The sequence below is a fragment of the Cydia strobilella genome, chromosome Z (genome assembly GCF_947568885.1).
Source record: "Cydia strobilella chromosome Z, ilCydStro3.1, whole genome shotgun sequence".
Classification (NCBI taxonomy): Eukaryota; Metazoa; Arthropoda; class Insecta; order Lepidoptera; family Tortricidae; genus Cydia; species Cydia strobilella.
Genome location: NC_086068.1, coordinates 38,756,817 through 38,784,634, shown reverse-complemented (window position 1 = coordinate 38,784,634; position 27,818 = coordinate 38,756,817). Strand labels below are relative to the sequence as shown.

The following is a 27,818-nucleotide window of genomic DNA, read 5'->3' as shown; positions in this document are numbered from 1 at the left end:
ACCATGCAAACTTCCACCGAAAATTGGTTTGAACGAGATTTAGTAAGTAGCTTTTTTTTACGTCATAAACCGTAAACCGCAATTTACCTTTCACTCACGTTTCACATAAAAAATACATTGTTTAAATTGTGTAATGTACGGAACCCTCGGTGCGCGAGTCCGACTCGCACTTGGCCGGTTTTTTTTTAAATAGATAATGATTCAAGAGGAAGGTTTATTTGTATAATACCTATACAATCAGCATTGCATTGCACCCGTGCGAAGCCAGGACGGGTCGCTACTAGCGAATGTGAACACGACTTTAATGTCTATTAGCGACTCGCTAGTAGACATTAAAGTCGTGTTCACATTTTTTTGAGCCATTTGTCTGGATCGATGTTTTTGCCTTCGACTGTACATAGAAAAACAAATACGAGAAACACAGTTACAAAGAGAATTAAATACAACAAAGGCGAACTTATCCCTATAGGGGATCTCTTCCAGTCATCCTTTGAGGAAATGAGTAGAAAATAAGTAACAGTAAAAATGAATGACAAACAAAAACAACCACTAAAAGTAATGAAATATAAATTTTGAATACACATTATTACAAATATACTTATACAAATCCATACTAATATTATAAATGCGAAAGTCTGTCTGTCTGTCTGTCTTAGTGATGGGTCGTTACCAGTAACTTACTCAAAAGTGGGAATATTCCCGGTAATGCTACCAGTAACATTACCCAGATCGGTAACATTGAGTAACTTTGAAAAAATTATTAGAATTGTATATGCTTTTTTCGTGTTAAATACTTAAGAAAATAATAATGCTATTATTTACAGTCATAAAACAGTCAAGGAATCTCTGAAAGAGTAAATTCCCAATGTTACCGGTAACATTCCCAATATTACCAGGTATTTTTCCAAAGTTACTGGGAACATTACTATCTGGAAATAATGATTAAAAGTGAAGACTGGAAATAAAGTAAAAGAAAATATGTGTATAAATCAGTTTAATTATTAGAATAAACCAATCAACATCTAAATATATAAAAGAAGAAACTGACTGACTGACTGCCTGACTGACATATCAACACACAACCCAAACCGCTGGTTCTAGAGATTCCAAATTTGGCACGTAGGTTTCTTATAAGGTCTAGGGGTGCACTAAGAAATGATTTTTTCAAAATTCACCCCCCAAGGGGGTTAAATGGGGGTTCAAAGTTTGTATGGGGAAACAAGATTAGTTAGACTATTATATTCGAAACTTCACAGGAGTATTCCTAACGATAAATGAATAAACACGTGTTACAGGTTTTTTTTGCAAATTCCCCCCTAATAGGGGAAATGTGGTGACAAAGTCTGAAAATCAACATGGATATTGTTTATATGGTTTATCGGGTTGCTAATTAGGAAAATAAGAACGATTTTAAAATCCAACGTGACGGACGTGAAAAACCATCTCCCCTGTTGGGGTGCAATGGGGTTGAAATGTCTAAATATCAATATGGGTGTCGTTTTTATGGTTTTTTGGGACGTTAATTACGAAAATCGCATCGATTTTGAAATTGAATAATGTGCTCATGAAAATTCTTGAAAGTACTCGTATTTGTGCCAAATTGCAATTCAAACGGTCCAGTAATTTCGGAGCAAATCGGTTGTAATAGACGGACCGACAGACAGCCACACGTGATCCTATAAGGGTTCTAATTTTGCTTTGAGGTATGGATACCCACGTTATCCTAATAGATTTTTAAATTTGTATTGGTGCCATCTCGATCGTCGTCAATCGGTACCTAGGCGAGAGCGGGCGGCGCGGCGGGGCGGACGGGGCGGAAGGAGTAAGGCATCGGGAAACTTCCTGCATCCGTAATGAGTACATTCAAGGTGCTACCAGAAGGTGGTTGTCTGTTTGCTTCTTATAAGTTTAGGTTTCCATTCTAAGTACAAAACATCGTAAGTATATATATATGTACTCTACCTACGAACCATATACCATATAAACCATCTTTTGTAAGTAGTTATAAAACCATATTTTCTCCTTCCCCTGCCTCCCCCGCACCCTGTACATTAGACAACAAGCCGCGGGCAAAAGCTAGTTTCGTATAACGTTTCAAGTGACAAACGTCATTTTTGAGTTGTTGGAATTTCGATTTTATATTAATTAATCAAATTTGAAATCAAAGTAGTAGTAGTAAAGGGATAATAAATAATGATCACAGTTTTATACAAAATACTAGCTTTTGCCCGCAACTTCGTCTGCGTGGAATTAGTAATTTGGGTAGCTTATTTTTAAACAATCAGCTAGATTTATTGTTTCCCCATACAAACTTCCACCCCTTTTTACTACCTAAATTTTACCCGCTGAATAGCTTGTGGTAGCCCCCTGGTGGGAGATCAGCAGCGTCTCCAGCAGAAACTTGGTCACCAAAGTCTTGCAGGTGTTCCAGGTCTTGAGCTATCTCCATCATACACTACCAACGACACGTTGAGCGAGTGTTACCCCTGACCTTTTGTACCCAGCAGCACTCCAGGTGTTCCAGATCTTGAGCTTTTCCCATAATACACTACCAGCGGTACGTTGAGCGAGTGTTACCCCTGATCCGTTGCACCCAGCAGCACTCCAGGTGTTCCAGGTCTTGAGCTTTCCTCATCATATACAACCAGCGTCACGTTGAGCGAGTGTTACCCCTGACCCTTTGCTCCCTGTAGCACTCCACATTGTCTTGAGCTTTATCCATCGTATACTACCAGCAGCACGTTGAGCGATTGTTACCCCTGACCCGTTGCACCCAGGAGCACTCCCGGTGTTCCAGGTCTTGAGCTGCCTCCATCATACATTACCAGCAGCACTTTGAGTGAGTGTTAGAAGAGTGGAGAAGAGAACAGGATGACTTCGGGAATAAAAACTCTACACCCTCCCCAACAATTAAGACTATCTCCATATCAAATTTCATCTAAATCGGTTTTATTGGATTCCATACAAATTTCCACTCCCCTTTTCACCCCCTTTAGGGTTGATTTCTAGGGTAAAACCTATCCTGTGTCCCTCACGCAAAATAGGCGCAATAGTAAGACGTCGAGTCTATCCTATGTCCTTCCCCAGGACCCATACCAAACTTCATCTAAATCGGTCCAGCGGTTATTGATTCCCCATACAAGTGTCAACTCCCTATTCCATCCCCTTAAGGGGTGAGTTCTGGGATAGAGAATATCCTATGTCCTTCCCCGGTGCTCACTATCTGTATACCAAATTTATAAAATTGATCCCATAGCTCTTATGTCAGCGAATTAAGAACTATGGGACATATTTTTGAGTAAGTTGTACTAAAAGAATAAGTTTTGAACCTTATTTTATCTCATATAAGTCATCACTATCATCAGTTTCGTATGTTACCGGCTTTTGGGAATGTTACTGGTAACATTGGTAACTTACTAGTAACATTCCCAAATGGAAACTTACTGGTAGCGGGAATGTTACCGCTGCCCATCACTAGTCTGTCTATTACCTCTTCACGCTTAAACCGCTAAACCGATTTAGTTAAAATTTGGTATAGAGATAGTTTGAAACCCGGTGAAGGACATAGGGTAGTTTTTATCCCAGAAGTTTTAAGGGAGTGAAAAGAGGGGGTGGAAGTTTGTATGGGGAATTGATAAAAAGCAGATTGGATAAAAAATAAGCTACCCAATATTAAATAACATTTAAAATCGGGTCTATCGCGAATTTATTTTGTTACCTTAATTTAACAACGTTTCGACACAGGTTTCACTGGTCGTGGTCGCGGCTAACTGATGTCCCAGCAAAATGTCAAAACAGAGATTTGTGTGACTGCCCGACGAAAAGTGTATTTAAAGTTTGGGGTAAACATCACATTTTCAAACCACCCACTACACATAAATGTTAATTATTGTCAATAGTCCGACACGCAACACTCACAACATCCGCGCACACATCCGAAGATAGATCCCTTGGCTTTAACTTTTGGATCACTGGTCCCCAAGTTGCCACCACGACCAGTGAAACCTGTGTTGAAACGTCGGTAATAAAGGTAACAAAATAAATTTGCGATAGACCCGATTTTAAATGTGATTTAATATGTGTTCAAAACGCGAAAGTTTTAAATGTTATATAAGCTACCCAAATTACTAACTCCACGCAGACGAAGTCGCGGGCAAAAGCTAGTACAAATATAAGAACAAAATAATATGTCGTGTGTTTGTATGGTAAGGCGGTTTAAGGGTGGTCATCCACTTTCTTCTTAAGTACCTATCTTTAGCATGACAACAAGCATGTGATGATGTACTTACGACCTCTGGAGTTTACTTACGGTATCAATAGTCTATGTCTATCTATACTCTACCTACACCTATAGAAACTGATGTGACTAACCTTTTCTTCAACTTTAATAAGTCATCATCATTATTTATTTATGAGCAATATTAATTAAGTATGAAATATAAAAATATAAAAAAAAACACAAAACGTAACAAATAAAAAAAAAACAATTATGTTAAAAATAAACAGAATTAATATTTACAAAAGCAAGGCAAAATTAGGAACAGGTAATTGGGAATGTCTATTCCCTATTACCTTTTCATACCTTGCCTAGTTGGTAGCTGGGTAGTGATCCTGCCTATGAAGCCAATGGTCCCGGGTTCGAATCCTGGTAGGAGCATTTATTTGTGTCATGAGCTGAGAGAGAGAGAGAGAGTGATTGAAGACAATTTTTTTTGAAGTAGTATTTAATTTTTGGAAAAAATATCCCTCACCAACCTTTAGGAACAGATTTATTGACGGTGTTTAGAAAACCGAAGTTTTCCTTTGGCAGTATTGGTCCTGACCTGAGGACCCAATGATTGATTTGAGAAGTGCAGCCATCAAGATTTTTGATGTAAATTTTTAGTGGGCTCTCAACTTCTTGATATATATATTATTTATTGTGCATAATTAAAACAAATTTAGATACATTATAATTACCATAGCGAACTAAGCAACAACAGGCGGTCTACATCATTATCTAAATCATTTAAGCTAAGCCAAGTTAGGTATCGTTTTCGTATAAATCGGGTATACCGAATTCATTTATGGTATCTTTTTGATACCGTTCCGAAGTAAAAACATAAAAAAATACGCTTAAGGCGCTAGTCGCTATTTTTGGCCGTAAACTCTTACTTTCTAGAGTATATATCTTCTTAACGGTTCATCGAAAAATTATATTTTTTTTTTATTGAAAATGAAAATATTTTTTCAGGCACAGAACAGAACCCATATAGTGTTTGTACAAAAATTACAATATGCTACCTGTTAGAGTGTACAATAAAACAATAAATACCTAAAACTAATTAACACTAATTATTTCGATGATGCGCTGGGCCCATGCAATCTATGCAATAGGGATGCCGCTCTTTTGCGTATAATAGCGTAAAAGTCATCCGTACGTCCGTACGGGCATCGGCGAACATCCCCGACGCACTGCAGTGCCGAGGCAGACCCATCAGTATCCTAAACACATTATTATATTGCACGCGCAGGGCATTGTATGATCGCTGCCTGAAGCTGGTCCACAGGCTGACAATAAGCTTATAAAAGGACTGACAATAAGCTTTAAAAAGTGTAACCTTTACGGCATTGTTACACTTGGCAAACCTGCGCACCAGCATATTGCATCTGACCGTCAACGCCCTGCGCTCTCGCTCCAAATCAGGATCGTCATTAAGGCTTTTGGTGAGCCAGTGGCCCAGGTATTTACACCGCTCTACTCTCCTTAGGGCGGCACCATTTAACTCAACCCTAGGAACTTCCTCCAGTTTCTTGTTACCTGCCCTGAATACGAGTAGTTCACTTTTTGTAGTGTTATACCTGAGCCCATGTCTCTCCGCATAATGCTTACATATTCTTAGGAGCTTCCTGAGCGCTCTGATTCAGAGAGCCAGTAGCACAATATCATCAGCGTAACTTATGTTGTTGAGGCAAGTAACGCCAATGTAACAGCCAACCTTGGTGCCACTGAGTTCTTCAATCAGCCCGTCCATATATATATTAAATAGGGTCGGGGACGTTAACCCCCCCCCCCCCCCCTCCCCCTTGCCTCACTCCACAATCCAGCACGTATTCGTCTGAGTGTACGACGACAGAGTTGATATGATTGCTGTACCAGTATTCATAGACCGCTAGTAGCTCTGCCGGGAGACCGGTTTCGGACGACACCTTGCTCCACAAGATGTCGTACGAGACCAGATCGAACGCTTTAGAAAGGTCCAGAAAACAGGCGTACACTGGACTATCTTGCTTTCCATAGTACTGGTCTTTTTAAACAAAAGATGGCAGATTCCGTCGACACTCCGGGCTGGAAACCGAACTGGGCATCTTTAGCCTTATAGTGTTTCCGAAGTTGCTTATCAAGAAGCCTGTCCAGCACCTTAGCTGTGATTGTCGCGAGCGATATCGGCCTATAATTGCCCAAGTCAGACACATCCCCCATTTATATTGGTCCTCGCTAAGCTAGTAAGCTCGGACCAATAAATTGCCTCGGATAAAAATAGGTCACTTTATGCCCTTGTTGTACAATCTACTATTAAGAGTTCAATATTACCAACAGTACCAGTGTCTATACGTTTTGCTTTTTTTGATTTTCTGTTTTTTATAAGAACTAGGTTACTGTTACTTCAAACAGCGCTAAAAATGCGCCGTAAACAAAATCGGCAACACTTATCCGTATCCGTTCCCAAAATTTCGTTACGATTGGTTAAGTTTTGGAGGAGGAAAATGTCGCGAACGAAAGCTTGATTTCTGATATTTTTACGCAGGATTTTTCGCCTAAGTTGGCAGTTGTCCTTATCGCACTAATTTTAGGAGCCGCCTCCGTCAAGCGCGACGGAGATATTTACCTAAAATTCTCAAATCTGAGAATGGGCTCAGCTGGTATTTCCTCTTAACTCAATGAATAATATACCTTTTTTTTACAGAATCAAGACAAGTGGAAGAATCCCATTCCTGTGGCCATAAATAACATGCATCATCATGCTCCAGTGCAGATAAAAAATACTCAAACAACCCCGCAGCAATTTATAAATCAGGCTATTGCTTCATCCGTTGGAAATTTGGCAATGAATCCTTCAGCTATTGGTAGTCACCCGCAGCACCTGACGTCCAACATGGTTCACACCCAACTGGCTCCACTACAGAATCACAACATGGGAAACAACTTAACTATACAAAGCAATGCCATGATGATGCCACCCCTTCAGGGCATACAAAATGCGCCGCAATTAGGCCAACAGGGTCTATATGATATACATCAACATCACGGGAATCCCATGCAAGCCATGAATGGTATGGGCAAAAGTGCGGAACACCTCATGTATTTAAGTCAGGCGGGAATGTTGGCACCGGGTACAAATCAATTCATACAACAAGGACAAAACCAGCTTGGCCTCACTCCTGTAGCAGCCATCCGAAATCAGGTAGGTCCAAATTTAGTTTACAACTACAAATCGTTTATTTACCAAATATTTTACAAATTGACATCACAGGTTGAACTTAACAAAAAAAATTAGATTTTACAATTAAGCTAATATCCATCGGCCCCAAACTAGGCGCCGCCTGTATCTCGGGAACTTATGTTAAAACAAAGTAATTTAAAATTACCATTTGATAAAACCTGGGAACATGATTCAATGCTGTTATATGAGTGACATTGAATGGTAAAGGAATTATCCAAATGAGACCCTAAGTCATCGTTGAATGTGAATATCAAAACAAATTAAGTAAAGCGCGATGATGTAATCACTCAATAAACAATTAGGTACCCTTTATAGAAAGTATGAACCCATCCGTCAGGCATTATTACCGAGAGCTCCAGAGAAATTAAGTATGCGTATACATGAAATGTGTATTTGTGTATATGTGTAAATATAATGGTGTGAAATGTATGTGTGTGTAGAAGTAAATATCTAAACAATATTTCAGTGAGCATGTAGTAAAACTCCACAATATGATAGAATATATAGTTTATTTGATCACTTTTACACGGTAGGTACTACAAATATTCACTATAATAACTTTAGTTGAACACCGTTCGCTTGTCCGAAGCATCCGAACCATCCGGTGGTTAAAACCAGAATACCCGCCATGCTCTCCCTTCCCGCCAACACCAACCTGTCAAAACTGACAGCTAATTTCTAACCGATATTAATATTACCCTCGAATTATTAATAATTGACTCAAATCACCTTGTAGAGATTCCGGGACTTGATAGCAGTAGCGTGTGCACCTTCCTCTTCTTTGACAAAGATTGTGCCATTTTTGGTCCAGCAGAATTTAAAATCATAATGTTTAGCACGCAGACGGGCTTCACGAAATAACTGACGGTTTTTTTTGTGAGATGATCGTTAAAAAAGATAGTAGGAGATACGTTATATATGGTCGACCTTCACCGATACGTCTGACGAATGAAACTTATATTTTATGCAAGAAAATATGTTCCTGAACATAAAAAAATAGGGTTGCCTAAAGAAATATGGTCAAGGCTATTTTTAATAAATTTTTGAAAATATTTTTTTTTCTTCAAATTTCACCAATTTGTCTATCGAACGAAATAAGTTCCAATGGAAAGTATACAACTTGTACAACATGAATAAATTAGGTTGCCTATGTTTTTCCGGTCACTATTATGAGGTTGCCGTGTTTAAACATGTGAGTTTAAATCGATAATTGCACCCATCTGTCTGACGCTTGAATTATATATCAAAATAATGGTAATTTGATTGCGAATACAATGGTATAGGGTTGCCTGCAAAAATCCGGTCACAAATAAGGGTTGCCAGGCTTTTAAAGAAAATAAGAAGGAAAGAGTTTTAGCGATAACTCATAAACGGCTTAAATCAGTTAAGCGATTGCTTTAACTATTTCCGAATGTGTTTATTAGTCACTATTTTTGTGATTTCTTTTATAATTTTTGGATGGATGGTTCAAAAGTTAGAAGGAAAAAGCCTTTTTTTTCCTTTCTAAATAATTATATCAAAAAATGTTGTTCAAAGTCCCCTATTTATTTTGAAAGACCTATCCAACGACACCCCACACTATAGGGTTCAAACGAAAAAAAAAAATGTCACACATTTTGTTTCTTTCAAAGCGATTATTTCAGAAAATATTCACTTTTATCAAAAAATGTTTTTCTAAAACCTCTATTTATTTTAAAAGACCTATCCAACGACATCCCACATCATTGGGTTGAAACGAAACAAAAAATCCTTACATATATTTTGTTTCTTTCGGTGCGATTATTTCCGAAAATATTCACTTTATCAATAATTAATTTTTGGAAACTCGTATTCATTTTTAAAGACCTATCCAACGACATCCCATTCCATAGGGATAAAGTGAATATTTTAGGAAATAATCGTTTCGAAAGAAACAAAATTTGTGTAACAATTTTTTTTATTGTTTTAACCCTATAGTGCCGGATATTGTTCCACAACTGTTCCTAACGGTTTGCTTTGTCTCAAAAATGCAAGGTGGTGGACCTAAGATCCCCTACTATCATGGGAGATGAAATATTAGCCACGGCCACGAAGGGTTGCCCACAGGGGGGGGGGGGGGGGGGGGGTTCTTTCACCGACTCTCTGGAACCTGGTAGTGAACTCACTGCTGGAAGAACTAAACAAAGGTCCAATGTACACGGTAGGGTATGCAGGTGATTTATTTAGTGATTCTTGTAAACGGGAAATTCCCGGGAACGGTATCAGAAATCATGAATACAGCACTGAAGCAAATGGAGAGGTGGTGCAACCATCATCAACTCTCCATCAATCCTGGCAAAACAGTAGTAGTACCGTTTACCAGGAAAAAGACCCTTAACGGCAGGAAGCAGCTGAAGCTTTATGGAAATGGAAATGTCCGATGAAGTGAAATATCTAGGTTTAACACTGACTGAACTGGAAAAAGCATGTCGAAACTACCATAACCAAGGCACTGAGGGTGTTTGGAATGTGTAGAACGGCATATGGCAAAACGTGGGGTTTAAACCCAAAGGTACTGAGATGGATCTATACCATGATGGTAAGCTAGGGAATGCTCCCGGGAAATTTCAACTTACGGGTACCGGTTCTGGTAATGAAAATCCCGGTTCTTCGGTACTTTTCGGTACTGAAAATTTAGTAAAGTAAACCGCATTAATCACTTTAAAATTTTTGCGCGTAATCTCCGTAGCACCCGTGTAGTACTCTCGGCAGTCTCGGCTGCCCAAGGTTTGTCCCGCTCGGTATTTCCCGGCTACCATTTGGGCTTTGGGCGCGATAACTACATTAACTACCCAAAGTCCCCAACCTTGACAGTCCGGCTCGAGTAGTCAGATAAATACTTATATAAGTATTGTAGCTGTTGGAGTTTGATGGTCTATACATGTGAATTAAAACAAAGAAGAAAAGATTAGGGGGGCAATCCGAACGTACTTTTTGATATTTAAATTATTTTATTTTTCTTATTATTCGCGCGTACATTATGTGAAATATGAAAGGAAACATCAGTGAGGTTCATTTAATTGATCTTGACGTGCAGCCAGACCCACAACCAGGGCCCAGTACAAGAGATGATTCTTTGCACACAGACGTTTTCCGAACGCCAACTACTCAAGAACGTGAAACTTATACTCTACTTAATGAATTTGATTGTAAACCTACAAATAATAAAAACGACAGAATTTGTCGCATGGTTGCACTCGACAGTTCCTTTTAAACAGTTTACCATATCTCTCGATTTGACACCGCTGTTTGAGGGAGCTGGTCAACCGCTGCCTAATAAGTCTCCCAGCACAATCAGGGAAATTTGACTCAATGAATATGACAAAATGAGAACGCCTTCGTGAAGGTCTACGAAAGGTAATGAGTGAAGAAAGAAATATACTATTTCTCTTGATTAGTGAAAGGTTATGAAACTGTTGTTTGTTCTTATTAGTCATTAATTTGCTTTTCCATTTATTGATTATTAAAATAATAGTTTATGACATATTTTTTATAGATCTTGTGCGTAAAATGTCGCATTTTACGAAAATTATTGAATAAAGTAAGAAAGCTTAGGTACATAATTGTGATTTTTAGCTAGTGTCGATTTTCATCAGTTTGTTCTTTTCTATGTTGTGTTTGTACTGAATTACACAAAATTGAATCTTAATTTTCAGTTTCATATAAGTAATTCATCATTTAACAAAAAATACAACAGTAAATACTCAGTATGTCATTCCCGGTTCTGGGAACAGTACCGGTTCCGCATTCCCTTGGTAAGACCGATCATTCTGTACGGATGCCTGGCATGGTGGCCAAGGACACTAAAGAGCACATGCAGGGATGCCCTTACGAAAATACAAAGAACGGCGTGCATGGCTATTACTGGCGCGTTTAGAACGACGCCATCAACAGCGGCGATGGAGGTACTACTAGACCTCCCGCCGCTACACCTAGTGATACAATCTGAGGCGCGGAAATCGTTACACAGGCTGGCTTTGACAGGCCTCTGGACCGATAGCAAGCCAAAGACTAAACACACAAACATGGAATGTGACAATTTCATGAAAAGGATTACGAATATGGGCTGCGATAAGATGCAACCCAAGTTTGTGTTCCGTAAGAATTTTAATGTTAAAGTTCCATCAAGGGCTGAATGGACCGAAGGTCTTGAAGCACCAATGTCTGATGAAAATGACATCATATGGTACACAGACGGGTCCAAGACATTCTGGTACTGCGGCAGGCATTTATGCAAATGACTTTACTAGTAGCATAAGCATGGGCAATTACGCCACTGTCTTCCAAGCCGAGACATACGCTATAATTGCCTGTGTACATGAGAATATAGTTAGGCAAACCCAAGGGAAGAATATCTATATACTCAGCGACAGTCAAGCTGCACTCAAAGCGCTTAAGGCGCCCAGAGTGGACTCTAGACTGGTATACAATGGCATCCAAGCTCTGAACAAGCTTGGAAGGCAAAACAAAGTGCAACTGGTATGGATCCCAGGGCACGAGGGATTCATAGGCAATGAAAATGCAGATGAACTTGCCTGAGCCGGATCTGCAAACAACCTTATAGGTCCGGAACCATTCGTGGGGCTCTCACAGGGAACCATCAGGAAGAATGGGACAGTCTGACGGGTCTAAAGCACTCAAAGCTCTTTATACAAGGGGTAGACTCTGGTTGGAGCAAAAAGCTTTGGAAACTTAGCAAACGTCAACTCCAAATAATAACGGGGGTGTTTACTGGCCATTACGGGGTCAAGGAAATCCTGGCCAAGATGGGGCACGCTGACAACGACGATTGTCGTATGTGTGGCGAAGAGGAAGAGACAATAGAACACCTTATGTGTGAATGTCACGCCCTCGCCAGACAAAGAATGAAGGACTTTGGAACAGGCTTTCTGGACGAGACACACGACGACTCGCGCGCTCGGACGGAGACGCGGTGCGTGCCGCAGGGTATGTCACACCGAGCTCCGCAGTGCCGTACGGATTTTAGTGCAAGAAGGACGTATTAGGCGCAATGGATATCGAATATCGACGTCGATAAGTTAATTTTTGAAATCCTAAAATTAATGCCAAATCTATTTAGTTTTATAGTATCGGTTTTAATCATAATTTAAATGTAAGGAATTCTTATAAAAGTATAATTGAAGATTGAAGTAGTAGATTATTACGTACTTGAGTGTAAGCCAAAGTTTTTCTTCCGCTGTAATACAACGTCGAAAATTTGTGTCCGCGCCAGTAATAATCACTGCAATTTTGCTTATAGGCCAGGAAATAAATGCCCAAAAAAAGGTATAGAGGGAAATGCTTGGAACACAATTTTTGACTGCGTAGCTTTGTTTGGACTAGTTAGGAGGTGAACATATCAAAAGTCCCCGGCCATAACCCTAGTGCTGGGGGGGAGAGGGGGGTTTGAAGGTTCCATTTTCCGGTTTTTCGATTATATCTCGGAAACTATGCATCTGAGCGACTTGGCCACTTATACAAAATGAAAATAGATTTAATTTGTTACAAGTTTTATTCCGTCAAGTTTTTCGATATCTTGTATAGTTTTTGAGATATCCGCTCTTGAAGGATTATTTAGGGCTCTCATTTTTATCTTGATTATCTACATCAGTGAAGCTGCTAGGCCGGGTTTGGGATCGTTTTCGTATAAATCGGGGGTGCTGAATTCATTTATGGTATCAACACTATCAACATTGACACCATTCCTAAGTAAAAACAAAAATTAAAAAAATGATTTTTTATAAAACTCCTCTACGCTTAAACCGCCGAACCGATTTCGTTGAAATTTGGTATAGAGATGGTATGAGTCCCGGAACAGTACATAGGATAGTTTTTATAACCAAAATCATCTTTTAAGGGTGTGAAAAGTGGGGTGTAAATTTGTATGGGGAATCAATAACCGCTGAACCTATTTCAATAATATTTGGGATGGTCTACATGTTTGATTTAGTTGATAATAATACCAAACATGACTTCAAACCTAAATTTAAACAGTATTAACCTCAGGAATTCAACGTCGGTGAAGAAGCTGAATTCCCCTCACACCTTCAAAGTATGATTTTTGAGATAAAAACTATATTATATCCTGTCTCGGGACTTAAAACACCTATTTATCAAATTTCAACTAAATCGGTTCAGCGGTTTAAGCGTGAAGAGAAGTTAAAAAAAAGAGTTATTAGTTTAAAGTTTATATGTTTTTAATTCGGAAAGGTGTCAATGTTGATACCATAAATGAATTCAGCACCCTCGATTTATACGAAAACGTTACCAAACCCGGCCTAGCAGCTTTACTGATATAGATAATCAAGATAAAAATGAGAGCCCTAAATATAGTTTCAAGAGAGGACATCTCAAAAACTATACATCATCATATACTTAATAGTAAGTCTCTTGTCGGTGGAGCAATTTCCATGTTTCGCGGTCCTCTGCCTTCTCTTTGACAGCCTGATACGACACGACGTTGAGTTTTTCCTTTATTTGATGCATGTACGCTCTCCTTGGTCTTCCCTCCTTCCTCTTTGCTTCAACTTTCCCTTCTATGTTGTTTTTGATAAATTCGTCGTGTCGTATCAGGTGCCCAAGCATCTTTCCTCTTCTATTATCTATAGTTCTTAACAAAGTCCTCTTTTCTCCTACTATATGTAAAACCTCTTCGTTGGTTTTTTTTTTCAGTCCAACTGATCTTTGCCATTCGACGCCAGCGCCACATCTCAAAAGCCTCCAGCCTCTTCCTATCACGTTGCCTCATTGTCCACGTTTCGCTTCCGTACAGTGCAATGCTCCAGATGTACACTTTTATGAGCCTTTTGCGTATATTGTCTGATATCCGGGCTTTAAATAGGCACTTCTTTGTGTGCTTTTTTAGCCATCGCTATTCTAGTAGTAATATCTTGTGTACATCTGGAATCACTAGTAATCATGTTGCCTAAATATTTAAACGATTTTACCTGTTCTATTGGACTATTATTTAAGTTGATTGTAGTGTGAAGTAGGTTATTGGAGGTATGTTTTGAAGCTACAAGTATTTTAGTTTTCTTAATGTTGATATTCAGTCCGAACTCGTCAAAAACTGTATTCATTTCAGATAGTAATTCTTCTAGCTGCCCAGGCGTATGTGCCAGTGCAGCGATGTCGTCAGCAAATCGGATAAACTGTATGTTCTTTCCATTAAATGTAACTCCTCCTTTTCCAGACTCTACAAGTTTCCTGATGGCACACTATAAAAATGTTGAAAATAAGTGGCGAAAGTGGACAGCCTTGCCTCACCCCTTGTTGGATTTTTGCTTTTCTTGTCTCTTCTCCTATTTCTATAGTAGCTTCTTGATTTTTATAAAGTTCAAAAATTATTCTACGGTCTTTATAATCTAGTCCAGCTTCTTTTAAAATTCTGAACATTATTTTCCAATTTACTTTATCAAACGCCTTTTCTAAATCTATAAATGCTATATATGTATTCGCACTCATGTCTATTCTTTTATCTATAACCATTCTCAACGCAAATATTGCCTCTCTTGTCCCTCTGTTTTGGCGAAATCCGTATTGATCGGCGCTTAAGTATTCTTCTGTTCTTGATCTTATTCGGTTTTGTATAATTTTCAATAATATTTTACTGGCCTGTGATATTAGACTTAAGGTCCTATGTTCTTCGCATTTTTGAGTATTTGGTTTCTTTGGCAAAGTAACTGCAGGCGATTATGGTGCAAGTAAAAGATCTTGATGTATATGAAATAGGGATTTAATATCTGAAACTGATACAAGGGTTGATATTCGCGTTTATGTATGTAAGACGCGTGCGGCGCTGTGGCGGCCGCTGGAGCTAATGGCTTGTGGTGGGGTCCGTGCCCCGCGCGGTAACTTGTTGTCGTAGACAGTAACTATTTTGGCAGTAACATAATCTGTAGGAATTGTTCCAATATCATACATTTGGGCAGTAATTTTATAAATTTCATCTTTAAGTGGTTCACAATTGGCGTATTTTATGAACTCTATATAAATCTTATCATTTCCAGCCGCTTTCCCGGTTTGTAAACTGTTCAGTGCGTTATCAAATTCTCTTCTAATTATACACGGGCCTAAATCATCTAAGTCTACTTCTTCTTCTCTTTCAATATTGTCGTCAGTTAACCCTTCCCCTTTGTATACTTCTGAGTAAAAGTATAAAAGTTATGCAATACTGGTATTCAACGAGCCGCCTGCTACAGATTTTTTGAAATTGCCGCGTTTTTTCAGGTTCAACTTTCATTAGCCAGACTATTATCAATTTGGCATTTTCGTGATTATTTTTTTACACAGCACATAAACTTATGCATAATTTATCGATATAAAAAGTCGATACAGTTACATCCCTAGCAAATTATCAAACTTGTGACACCCTACACAAATGAGGAATAATAAACATATATACATCTCTTTTTGACACATTATCTAATTCGTAAGGAAATTTATTTAATTATAGGGAATATTACGCGAAACTCGACGTAGGTGGCGCCATTACCACAATCTGAGGGTCTATCGCGAAACAAGAAAATCGAACTTTCGTTATCTAACATCACTAACATCTCTGTCACTCTTGCGTATTCGAGCGATTAAGAGGCAGATAACGAGATTTCGGATTCGCGTTTCCCAGTAGGTCCTCTGAAAACTTGTCAAAAACCTGGTAGTTACAGTATGTATAAGTTACTCTACGGTTTACTAAAAAGCCTAGTGCTACACTATGGTGGCAAAACATTGCAGTAATATCCCCTATTCCTCGTCCTTTGGAAATCTAAAATAAAAAGATGAGTTTTGTGAGATAGGTAATTAGGTACACCAACAATATTAATGAAAGGAACATTCATTCATGTCTTTTTTAGTATTATACGAGGGTTGATCCGTATGCACCACCCCTAACCCTCTTACAATGAAACTACATTCAAGATTTACATTTTATTTTTCTACATAGTCTCCCTCAACACTAATACACTTATTCCATCGGTGCTCCAGCATTTCAATAGCCTCCTGAAAAAAAATGTCCGACCTCTGAAAACCACTCCTCCACAACAGATATCACCTCTTGATTGTCCAAAAACTCTTTTTCCACGTAAAAATTGCATTAATTTTGGGAATAGCATGTAGTCGCTGGGGGCCAAGTCGGGCGAATACGGTGGGTTCTCCACCAATTCGAAGCCTGCTTGGTGTATGGCAGCCTTAGCGACACAGGATGTATGGACGGGAGCATTGTCTTGGTGGAAGAGTACGCCACTTGTCAACTTGCCCCGGCGTTTCTCTTTAATAGCCTCTCGCAATTTTAGAATGAAGTTTGCATAATAGGCCCCTGTAATAGTCTCTCCCTTTTTCAAATAGTCAGTCAGGATTATTCCTTGAGCATCCCAGAATACAGACAGCATAACCTTTCCTGCAGATGATGCCACTTTAAATTTACGTGGTGGCGGAGAACCACTGTGTTTCCACTGCTTACTTTGAATGTTAGTTTCGGGATCATAGTGATGTGCCCAAGACTCGTCCATGGTTACGTATCTATAGAGAAAAATATCTTTATTTGCTTGGTACATATCCAACAGACGCTGGCAAATCAATACTCTATGTCTTTTCTGATCAATGGTCAACATTCGTGGCACCCATCTTGCACTGATCTTGTTCATACCCAATTCTTTAGTAAGTATCTGTTGCACTACATGATATGACAAGCCAGTCTCTTCAACAATTTGCCTGATACGTATTCGCCGGTCTTGAAACACCATATCGTGAACTTTATTAATGTTTTCGTCTGTAGTGACCGTTACAGGTGGTCCACCGCCATGTTGGTTTTCACAACTTGATCTTCCGCACTTAAACTCTCGACACCAACGTTTTACTATGTCATAGGATACTGCACACTCCCCTACAGTTGCCACAATATCTTGATGGATTTGAGTTGATGTAAAATATATTTTTTGTAGATATTTTATTACCGCCCTCTGCTCAACAACAGTAAGCTGTAGCTCAATAATAGTGCGACATTTTAAAAATGTTTTTTTTTTTTTTAATAACCTCTAAATGTCTGTAAACCTAAAGGTTTTAATAACCAAGTGACAGCAAAGAGGTCAGGGGTGGTGCATACGGATCAACCCTCGTACTATAGTCTGGCAAACACAATCTGTCAGTAAGTAAGAACAAAGAAAACTAAACTCGTCAATTAAAATGAGACAGTCCTGGGCCAAACTATGAGAAAGCTGTAAATGTCGATAGGTTATTGATCTGAGGTCGATAAACACACAGTACATCACTATGCCAAAAATATAACATTTCATAGTTAGCAGAAAATTTCGAAAATATAAGCAAAAATCTATACAGACTTGAATGCAAGTAATAATTACATAAACAATATATCGATTTCAATGTTTAGGGTCAGGTCCTATAAATTAATTTCTTCTAAATTGAACAAAACTCACCGATTTAAGGTTACCGGTTCGTGCGTATTTTCTTTGCTTCCTGTATGCGATTTACAGCCCTCGATCACACAAGACATTATCACATAGGGAACTTCAAACCATTACAAATAAAAACTCAGCACGTTTTCCAACAATCTTTCAGGAATAGCAACAATATAATTAAAATTAAGCAAGATGACCGCTGAAATTCCGCGAAATATTTCAACTAAAATAATACAACTATGTCAAGTTGTTACAGTTGACCTACCTGTGAAATAACAAACATATATTTTGTTTGGCTGGATTATATTAGAACCACATAGGACCATTTGACATTTTCCTCAGTTCATCTTATGACAATACTGTAAAAAACGAAAGAACTTGCGGATTGTTGTCTCACTCACTCATAGACAAAAAGTGATAGCAAGTTGTGAATACGATACCTTTTACCAAGCTTTTATTTTTGCCCGGCTTCTATGCTTTAGTTATTATTCTGTGGGGAATAAAAAAAAGTGAGACTGACAAGGACAAACAATAACAGCGCTTTCTCTGCTACTCCTACTTAAAGATACATATGACTATCCCGTTCAGTCATTTCCCCCCACCCCTCATGACCGATCCAGTTATACTATAGTTGGTCAAACCAAATTGGCAGTAAATAAGAACAAAAAAAACTATACTCATCCGTTTCTATTGGGTGCTAGTACTAGTGTAAGACAAAGATAGTATGAGTCTCTGTTTGAAATGAGACAGTCCTTTATATCAAAACCCTTCCTAGTGTGTCAAAACACACTATAGATTCATGTTTGACAAACTATAACTGTATTATAATTTTTTGATTTGCACGCCCTCTGTGTACACGGTACACACTAGTTTACACACTATTCTATTCGTTGCCTTCATTGAACGTTCCGCTTTGCCCAATGTCGCCCACCATTTCAGTGTTTGTGTATGGACCATTTTAGCGCAGGCGCTGTGGTCGGCGTACGTCCTTTGTTCGAAACAAATCAACATTGTAGGCTATAGTTTGCTTATTCAGTTTGAATATTGTACTTTTTTACGCTGAAGTGCAAGAAAAGTCGTAAAGTAGTTTTTCACAGTGTTTTTAGTGGAAATCAAGTGCAGTCAAATGTGAAGAGTGTAAAGTTTCTTTCAGTATAAGCTTACTGTATTGGTGTACATGATTGAGCTTTTAGTTCGTTCGTATGAAACCTTTGAGTGATTTTTTTTTCGAAGCTGATGTTAAGGATATGGGCCCCGACATGGTAGGTTTGAGCATTATATTTGATAGATAACACTACTGGAATGTTGCTTTAATTCATGGTGTCTGGTTATTCTTACATTTTAAACGCAACAGGTCAGTTTTTGTTTTGTTTACTTGTCACCGGCGTCGGCCATTTCTTGGTAGACTTCAATTTACCTTTGCTAAATTGAAACCCAATAAGTGGTGCTTTAGTAAACCTTTTGCTTATTAGAATGTGATTTTGACAAACGATATAGGCTTTTATACACAACTTCATTCATAAATTTTACAAAACACGGAATGCCTAAATGTATGATTTCGTCGCCATCACGAATGATGCTAGTCGGACCAAGCTAACTCTGCATGGCAATTGCAATGATCATCATTAATGAAATGTTACATTAATGATAATATTATGACGATTATATTGGCACTCGCTCTCGCTCACTGATCAGTTCAAATTGGTGCAAAGTTAAATAGCTTAGACCAGTGGTTCCTAACCTTTTTAGTACTGTGACCCCTTTGACTAACTAGGGAACTCGATTTTACCCCTCCTCCATAGTCATTAATATTTTTTCTTATAGATAGGTACCCCCGTAAAATGCTAGTTTTACCTCCACGGGGGTAATTACCCCCAGGTTAGGAACCGCTGGCACAGACAGACTAGCACTGTGATGTACTGATGCATACCTGACAGATATACGTTTCTGGGTGCTACACTGATTTTATAAATCTTGATATTAAGCTCTGTTTTTGTATGTGTGATACTATTTGACAATTTGATCGGCTAATTTGCAACTGCTCTATCCATCTATTACTTTAGAATATACCTTAAAACTATACTTGGTAATAGAAATATTTGATTTTAGAATCCGAGATATAATAATCACCAAGTGTACTCTTATCTGCTCATTTAGGCAAATTTAAGGAGCACAAACTAATGTTGCATTTTTTATCACAGAGTTCTAAGGGCTTTGGTCTCCATCATCAGATCAGCTTGATTGTTGTCTACACAATTTTAGGTATGCCAAATGTACACAGAAGTTCCTTTGCATGAGAATTTCCTCGCAATGTGACTTATTTTGTGTGGGGACCTGCCCAGTGAATATGGAACTGGTTGAAAATTGGCTTACAAAATTTCACTACGACTTCTCAGGGACTGCAAATCCCCGTTCTTTTGATTAATCTAAATTGTGTAAGCCCGTCGATATGGAAACTATTGACTTGGTTCCATTTTTAGGGTTCCGTAGCCAAAGGGCAAAAAACGGAACCCTTATAGATTTGTCATGTCTGTCTGTCTCTGTCTGTCCGTATGTCACAGCCACTTTTTTCCGAAACTATAAGAACTTAGGTCCATCAAATAGATACTGACAGCCAGTGATTCATCTGAAGACGTCACATTTCCTGATTTCATTAAGCGTTCAGTCTTAGGCTGCCTGTCCACTGGAGCGGAGCGAGGAAAAATCTCCGCTCTGAAATTTTAATGAAATTCTATTGCTGGATTTTTTCCCGCTTACTGCTCCGCTCCAGTGGACAGGCAACCTAACTTTTAACCATACTCTAGCGGCGTGTTGACGCCGCAACGGGTCTCTAGTAAATTCTAATACTAACGCCTATATACAAACTAGTAATATTTATATACTATAATACCTTTATAAACTACATAAATAAACAATATAAATACATATACAAACAATAGTGACAGTAATGAAATTTGACACCTACAATTTCAGGGATCCCTGTTTCCGTGTCATAAAATTGAAGCTTCTGGGACCACGGGGATCAAAAGCCATCTTGAAAAGTCTTTTTTGGTTTTTCTTTTTTTCTCGGAATATCTGGGTTTAATGTGAATACTGTGTATGAATACTATGTTTAAACCCCATTTAAGACCTAAAATCTGTTTTTATAGTCACATTTTTAAGTTTTACACATTTTCCTCCATTTATTTTAGTAAATTTGTATTGCATAGCACTCGTGTACCAATTATAAATCTACTGATGTCTATTTTATTAGTTTAGGCGATAGAAGTAAAAATATGACTTACTATTCGGCGTCCTCTCAAGGCAGCTGTATTGATTTTTCTTTAATAAAACAGGTGTAAACAGGTTGTGAAGGGCAAGAGGAATCTACTAATATGTTATTTTAAAAAATCCGTCCAGTATCCTGAGCTACAGGGTGTACTGATTTTCAGTATTTAAACCCATAACCCTACTTTCTGTTTAAGTCGCAGTTGAGTAAAATGTTGATATTGGAGTAGAGCGTGTACAAATGTATAGACAAAAGTGGAATTCATATTCCTCCAAGTTTCATATTAAGAGAATATCCCCAGCAAGGGTATAAGCGCTAAATCTCGATTCAGCTATTATTTTCTATAACAAGTAACAAGATGTACTTTTTCCGCAAAGTTATCTAGGACTTTTTTGTGTAGAATTTAATAAGCTTTAATGTTGCCTTACACCATATTTTCATATAGAACGTATATTTACAGTAAAACGCAAATTTCTCCAGGATGGTACACATTTTCCAAGATGGCTGCGATTCCTCGAGGTCCCCAAATGTCAAATAGTGTGGACATGAAAAAGAGACCTTTAATTAACATACATACCAAATTTCATAACTTTGGAAGGATTTCGAGGTGAGACTTAATCCGATTGTACTACATCAGCCACGATGTATGACAGATATATACAGAAAAAATGCTTATAACATGAGTATAAAAATCTATAATAATTTACCTGTTCAAATAAAATCACTTGAAGGCAATAAGTTTAACACAACAGGAAATGGCTTCTTGATCACTGCTTCTACAACATTAGTGATTATATTGCCTATAAAGAGTAAAATGATGATTTGACTAATTGTACATAATGTTTAATTTACTGTTGTTCTTCTTTATATTTTTAGCCTAATGTATTATCTTTAAAGTTAAATTAAAATAATGTACGCTTGAAAAATTCCTGTACCTTATAGTTTTTTATTTGCATGGTTTAATTCATTATTAATGATGTGTAAATTTGCATGCTGTTTAAACAGCTGAAGAAGGTGAAACGATTGTATGTAATGTACATTTAACCTAAGACAATTATTGTACCCTTTTTCTGCAAATAAAATTATTTCTATTTCTAAGATTTTCACACAAAAATAAAAATAAAACAATAAATTTTGGGGGTTCCCCATACTTAGAACTGAAACTCAAATTTTTTTTTTTTCATCAACGGCTAATTTTTTTAAGAGAAATTTTGACTTTAATCAATGATATAAATAAATGTTAGAGATGAAATACACAGTAAATAATCGAATTTGAACTATCGTGAGACATATTAACTTAACTAACTTAGCGGTTACACTCACGTGTTTTTACACACACATACACACAACCAACACACGGTATTTAACATGTCGCGCGAGTGACTAAAAACACGTGAGTGTAACCGCTAAGTTAGTTAAGTACACAATAAATATTAAATTATTTTACTAATTTACGGTAATTTTCACTAATGAGAATTACGGTAAGTGAGTAATTTCTCGGCGGCACATCACTAGTCCCCCCGCCCCTGTAACTTCTAAAATAAGAGAATGATACAACTAAAAAAATATATGATGTACATTACCATGCATACTTCCACCGAAAATTGGTTTGAACGAGATCTAGTAAGTAGTTTTTTTTAATACGTCATAAATCGGAAACCGCAATTTACCTTTCACTAACGTTACGGAACCCTCGGTGCGCGAGTCCGACTCGCACTTGGCCGGATTTTTGGGTATTAACAATATGGTTGCCGAACTACTAGGTATTTTTAAAATAATTCTATCAAATACCAAATCCTCTTTATTGGTCTCTGCAATGGTGATTTTTTATTTTTACATATTCTCAATGGGCCATATGCAAAAAGATGCTCCATAATGTATTGAATAAATAATATTTATGGCACTTTTTGGTATTTTAATGTTTTCTACTGCCGCAAAGACATTAAAGTTTTTTAAGAAAAATAATAAGTATAACGTAGGTAGTGTATGTATGTGACAAAGTCAATAAAAGAGCTTAGACATGTCCAAATTGTGATTTTTATTATAATACTAGCGACCCGCCCCGGCTTCGCACGGGTAGTTCAACTAATTTACATAACACCTATACATATAAACCTTCCTCTTGAATCACTCTATCTATTAAACAAAACCGCATCAAAATCCGTTGCGTAGTTTTAAAGATCTAACATACATAGGGACAGACGGACAGACAGACAGCGGAAAGCGACTTTGTAGTATGTAGTGATTAACAGAGAAGTAAGAAACAAAGCACACAAATTATATAAATGCACTAGAGACCCGTTGCGGCGTCAAAACGCCGCTAGAGTATGGTTCTAAAAGTTAGGTTGCCTGTCCACTGGAGGGGAGCGGTAAGCGGGGAAAAAATCCAGCAATTGAATTTCATTAAAATTACAGAGCGGAGATTGTATGCCATTCAATCGGTGGATGTTTTCCTCGCTCATCGCTCCGCCACCTCGCTCCGCTCCTGTGTACAGGCAGCCTAAGACTGAACGCTTAATTAAATAAAATAAAGCTCAAGAGCAATAAAAATGGGTACATGAAGTATCCTATCAAAACATTTCATGTAATAAAAAGATTCATAAAAACGGGTACAGTGTATGTATACGTAGGGGAGAGTGGGGCAAGACGGGGTGGCGGGTAAGACGGGTTAGCGGCTTTATATAGCGTCCCGACTGACCAACTAGAATCCCGTTATTGCATGACGATGCGTCGCCATCATGGCAATCAGTTCGCATAGTGACCGGATAGAAAAATATAGTCATACTCGTTATGGCCATTTTTTGCCCGGATGCTGCACTTCGTGATAAAAGCAAGCCGCTTTGCACAGTGATAGAAGGGACCAAACTGAGTGATTTGACCCGCAGCAGCGCAAGTTTCACCCCTTAGGAACAGAGATGGCGCCACTTCTTTAAAAAATATTTCAAAAAATTCTACAAGCTAAACCAATGAATCGATTTAAATGTTTAATATCTCAAATGAAAGCTTATTATATACGTTACTTTTAAAAAAATACTCAAAAATATATACTGAATACTTTTGATTAAAAACGGCATCTTAAGTTTTTTTTTACTCGATTGATAGTTTTTGCTTGATTTCTCAAAAAAAATGTATGGAACATGAATAGTTTAATACGTGTGCATATTACTGAATAAACAACAAGTATTATACAAAAAACTCGACACCGATACCTCTCATACTTCACGAAATATGAAAGTTTGAATGTGAGTGTAAATTTCGTCAAATTATATTTCAAAAAATTCTACAAGCTAAACTATTTGACCGATTTCAATGTTTAATATCTAAAATAAAAGCTCATTATATACATTACTTATAAAAAAAATACTCAAAAAACATATACTGAATACTTTTGGCAAAAAACGGCATCTTAAGTTTTTTTTTTTTCTTACTCGATTGATAGTTTTTACTTGATTTCTTAAAAAAAAATTATGGAACGAATAGTTTAATACATGTATATATTACTGAATAAATAACTGAATAAATAACAAGTATTATAAAAAAAACCCGACACCGATACCTTTTATTCTTCACGAAATATTTAAGTTCAATTATGCACGCTCTTACAAATAAATTTATTTAAAAGAAATCTTCAACCGCAGTAAGTGCACTGATTTTAATATGAAATGTGTCATATGAAAAGAAATCACCCAATTTATTTTAATAAAAAAAAAAAACGGAATAAAGTTTTTTCCTGGTGCTGAATTACAAAAAAAATATAACAAAATAGAGATTATTGTTATTTTTTTATTTTATTCGGTTTGTGTTAATATCATCAGCCCAAATATAGTGGTAATTTATTCCTATGGACCAGCAATCACCCCAACAGCTAAGGACTTGTTTGGTTTCAAATACGGAATGGTTTTTTTACAAAAAAAAAAACTGATCTCATTAAACCCCATTTAAGACCTAAAATCTGCCTTTGCAGTCACATTTTTAAGTCCTAAATATTTTTCCTCCATTTATTTTAGTAAATTTGTATTGCATAGCACTCGTGTACCAATTATGGATCTACTGATGTCTATTTCATTGAAATCCTCTCAATAGTTAAGGCGCTAGAAGTAAAAATATGATTTAATATTCGGCAACTTCTCAAGGCAGCTGTATTGATTTTTCTTTAATAAAACAAGTGTAAACAGGTTGTGAAGGGCAAGAGGAATCTACCGATACGTCATTTAAAAAAATCCTTCCAGTATCCTGAGCTACATTGATATTGGGGTATAAAGTGTACAAATGTATAGACAAAAATAGAATTCATAGTCCTACAAGTTTCCTATTATGAGAATATCCCCTGAAAGGGTATAAGCGCTAAATCTAGATTCAGCTATTATTTTCTATTACAAGATGTATTTTTTCCGCAAAGATATGGACTGGACTTTTTTGTGTAGAATTTAATAAGATTTAATGTTGCCTTACACCATATTTTCATAGAGAACGTATATTTAGAGTAAAACGCAAATTTCTCCAGGATGGTACACATTTTCCAAGATGGCTGCGATTCCTCGAGGTCCCCAAATGTGAAATAGTGTGGACATGAAAAAGAGACCTTTAATTAACATACATACCAAATTTCATAACTTTGGAAGGATTTCGAGGTTAGACCTAATCCGATTGTACTATTAAAAGAAATAGTATTTTCAGTTTTATTAGACTTGAAACGTTAAGTACCCCGTCGTGCCCCACTCTCCCCTATACAATCTCCACACAGTGTTCCCATTTTCTCAACCTTTTCTTTGCTTTACTTTTTAACGACAATAACCGCTTACTGACTTACCGATGCGACCTTCATCGATTTGTTTTTTGATCTATAGAAAAATATTAACCCCCTTTTCCAGGCATAGTACGATTTATGAACAGCGGCGGCTGGTGATTCTATATTATGGGTGTTCACTATCACAGTAAAAAACTACACATTCAATTAACCGACACAAAATACGGTCATTGAACTCTCTTATAGAATTTCGCTATTACGAATATCTTGACGACCGATAGACGCTAACTGCAGTTCATTTTACAAATGGATTCTAGGTTGTGAATGTTGTTTTAAAATTTTATGGAAATATGTGCTAAATTGTTAACACATCGGTTTCGGTCCAAGCAAACTCACCGCACAGCCGTCGCCCGGCCCGCCCGCGCCCGCTCCAAACAAGACATATGTACTTAGGTAGGTAACACGATAAACTAAAACACCTAGTTACTTTTATCACAGCGACATAACACAACCACGGTGTTTTTGCATATTGATCTTATTTAATGACATATAAGTTTTTGTTTTTGACGAACATTGTTACGAAAGTTCAAGGTTTTCCTTTTATATTGAACTCGAGTCGATTTTGTAAACTTTTTTCACATTCTCCCGTTAAATTCATTCATTTTAAATACCTCACAACAAACAAATTATGTGCACTTACTGCTTAAACTCTTGGTTAATTATTTATAATAAAAAAATGCCAAAATTCCATTCACGCGCGTACTTTAAAATTGACTACTAACTAAGGTCTGTTTACAAACAAGTGACAATATGGCGCACACAATGCGCGCGCATTCGACGATAGGGCGCAAGGTCAAACGGGCTACGGAGCGCCGCTCCAATTTTACCTCTTTCTTCATAGAAAATCTTCTGTTTCACGTGCGGAACTGTAGCGAAACTTCTCTTTCGCTCTCATTGAATTTCCTATTGATTTTATGTACTAAATCTTTTTCATAGGAGCGCAATCCAAAGCGCTCCGCTTCGCGCGTTACCTATGATTCCTATGAAATTATAGGAGTAGGCCGAGTAGTATAGGCCGTCTATAAACTTATAATGAATAAAGGTAATTATTTAATTGGTATTTTACTTTTGTACGATAGATCTTAAAGAGTAATATATTAATTAGGCACTATAATTTCATTATGATTATTTATGGGAGTGCACTGCACAAGCGCTTCTTAGAGGAAGCCGCGCCTGTTTATGAACCACATGCGTGTCAAAAATGTTTTATCATAGTTCTCTGATTTAACCCTTTTCCAGGCATAGTACGATTTATCTACCACATACGCGCCAATATAATTTCAACTTTAGCATTCCAATTTAAGGTTTTTTTCTATGGAAAACTTGACATTCCGTGTCTGGGCTATAACCGCGAAAATCGTAGTTCGAAGTTCAAATTGCGGGCATCTTTCTCTGTCACTCTATTTACGCCTTCATTAAAGTAAAAGAGAAAGATCCCCGCAATTTGCGAATTTCGGTTTTCGCGGTAGACTCTGACCCTGACATAATTTAGTTTTTTTTATTTACTTTTTTGAAAGTAAGAGCGAGAAAGAGATATTGCTTTCTCGGTGGTGCACAATGACCTTGGTGCGGTGCGGTAATTTGTTAGCCACTTTATAGCCGTATAGCGGATAGAGAAAGATTGTCTTATTGCGATTCCTATAAGAGGAAAGAGAAAATAGTGCCATGCTTTGTCCTTATCACCGACCGGGTGGCATCATAGGTAAGAGGCGGTGGCGAAATACCGAAATTTATAAGAGTGAAAGAGAAAAAATCCTATGCTGCCCAAATTTTATGCGAATATTCTTTCTCTTACCCCCGGTAGCTCGGTGGCGCGTCTATAACTACTT

General features: G+C 37.5%; 1 protein-coding gene across 5 annotated transcripts in view; it reads left to right on the top strand.

Moving 5' to 3' along the window:
* Positions 1–27,818, top strand: part of LOC134754820 (maternal protein pumilio) — a 528,457-nt gene that overhangs the window by 11,334 nt on the left and 489,305 nt on the right. For 4 of the 5 annotated variants that reach the window (XM_063691211.1, XM_063691209.1, XM_063691208.1 and 1 more), the window contains exon 2: positions 6,948–7,445. In XM_063691211.1, the coding sequence (XP_063547281.1) occupies positions 6,948–7,445 (498 nt within the window). Of the gene's footprint in view, positions 1–6,947; positions 7,446–18,961; positions 19,177–27,818 lie in introns of those variants that run through there. The other variant, XM_063691212.1, reaches the window with a different exon arrangement.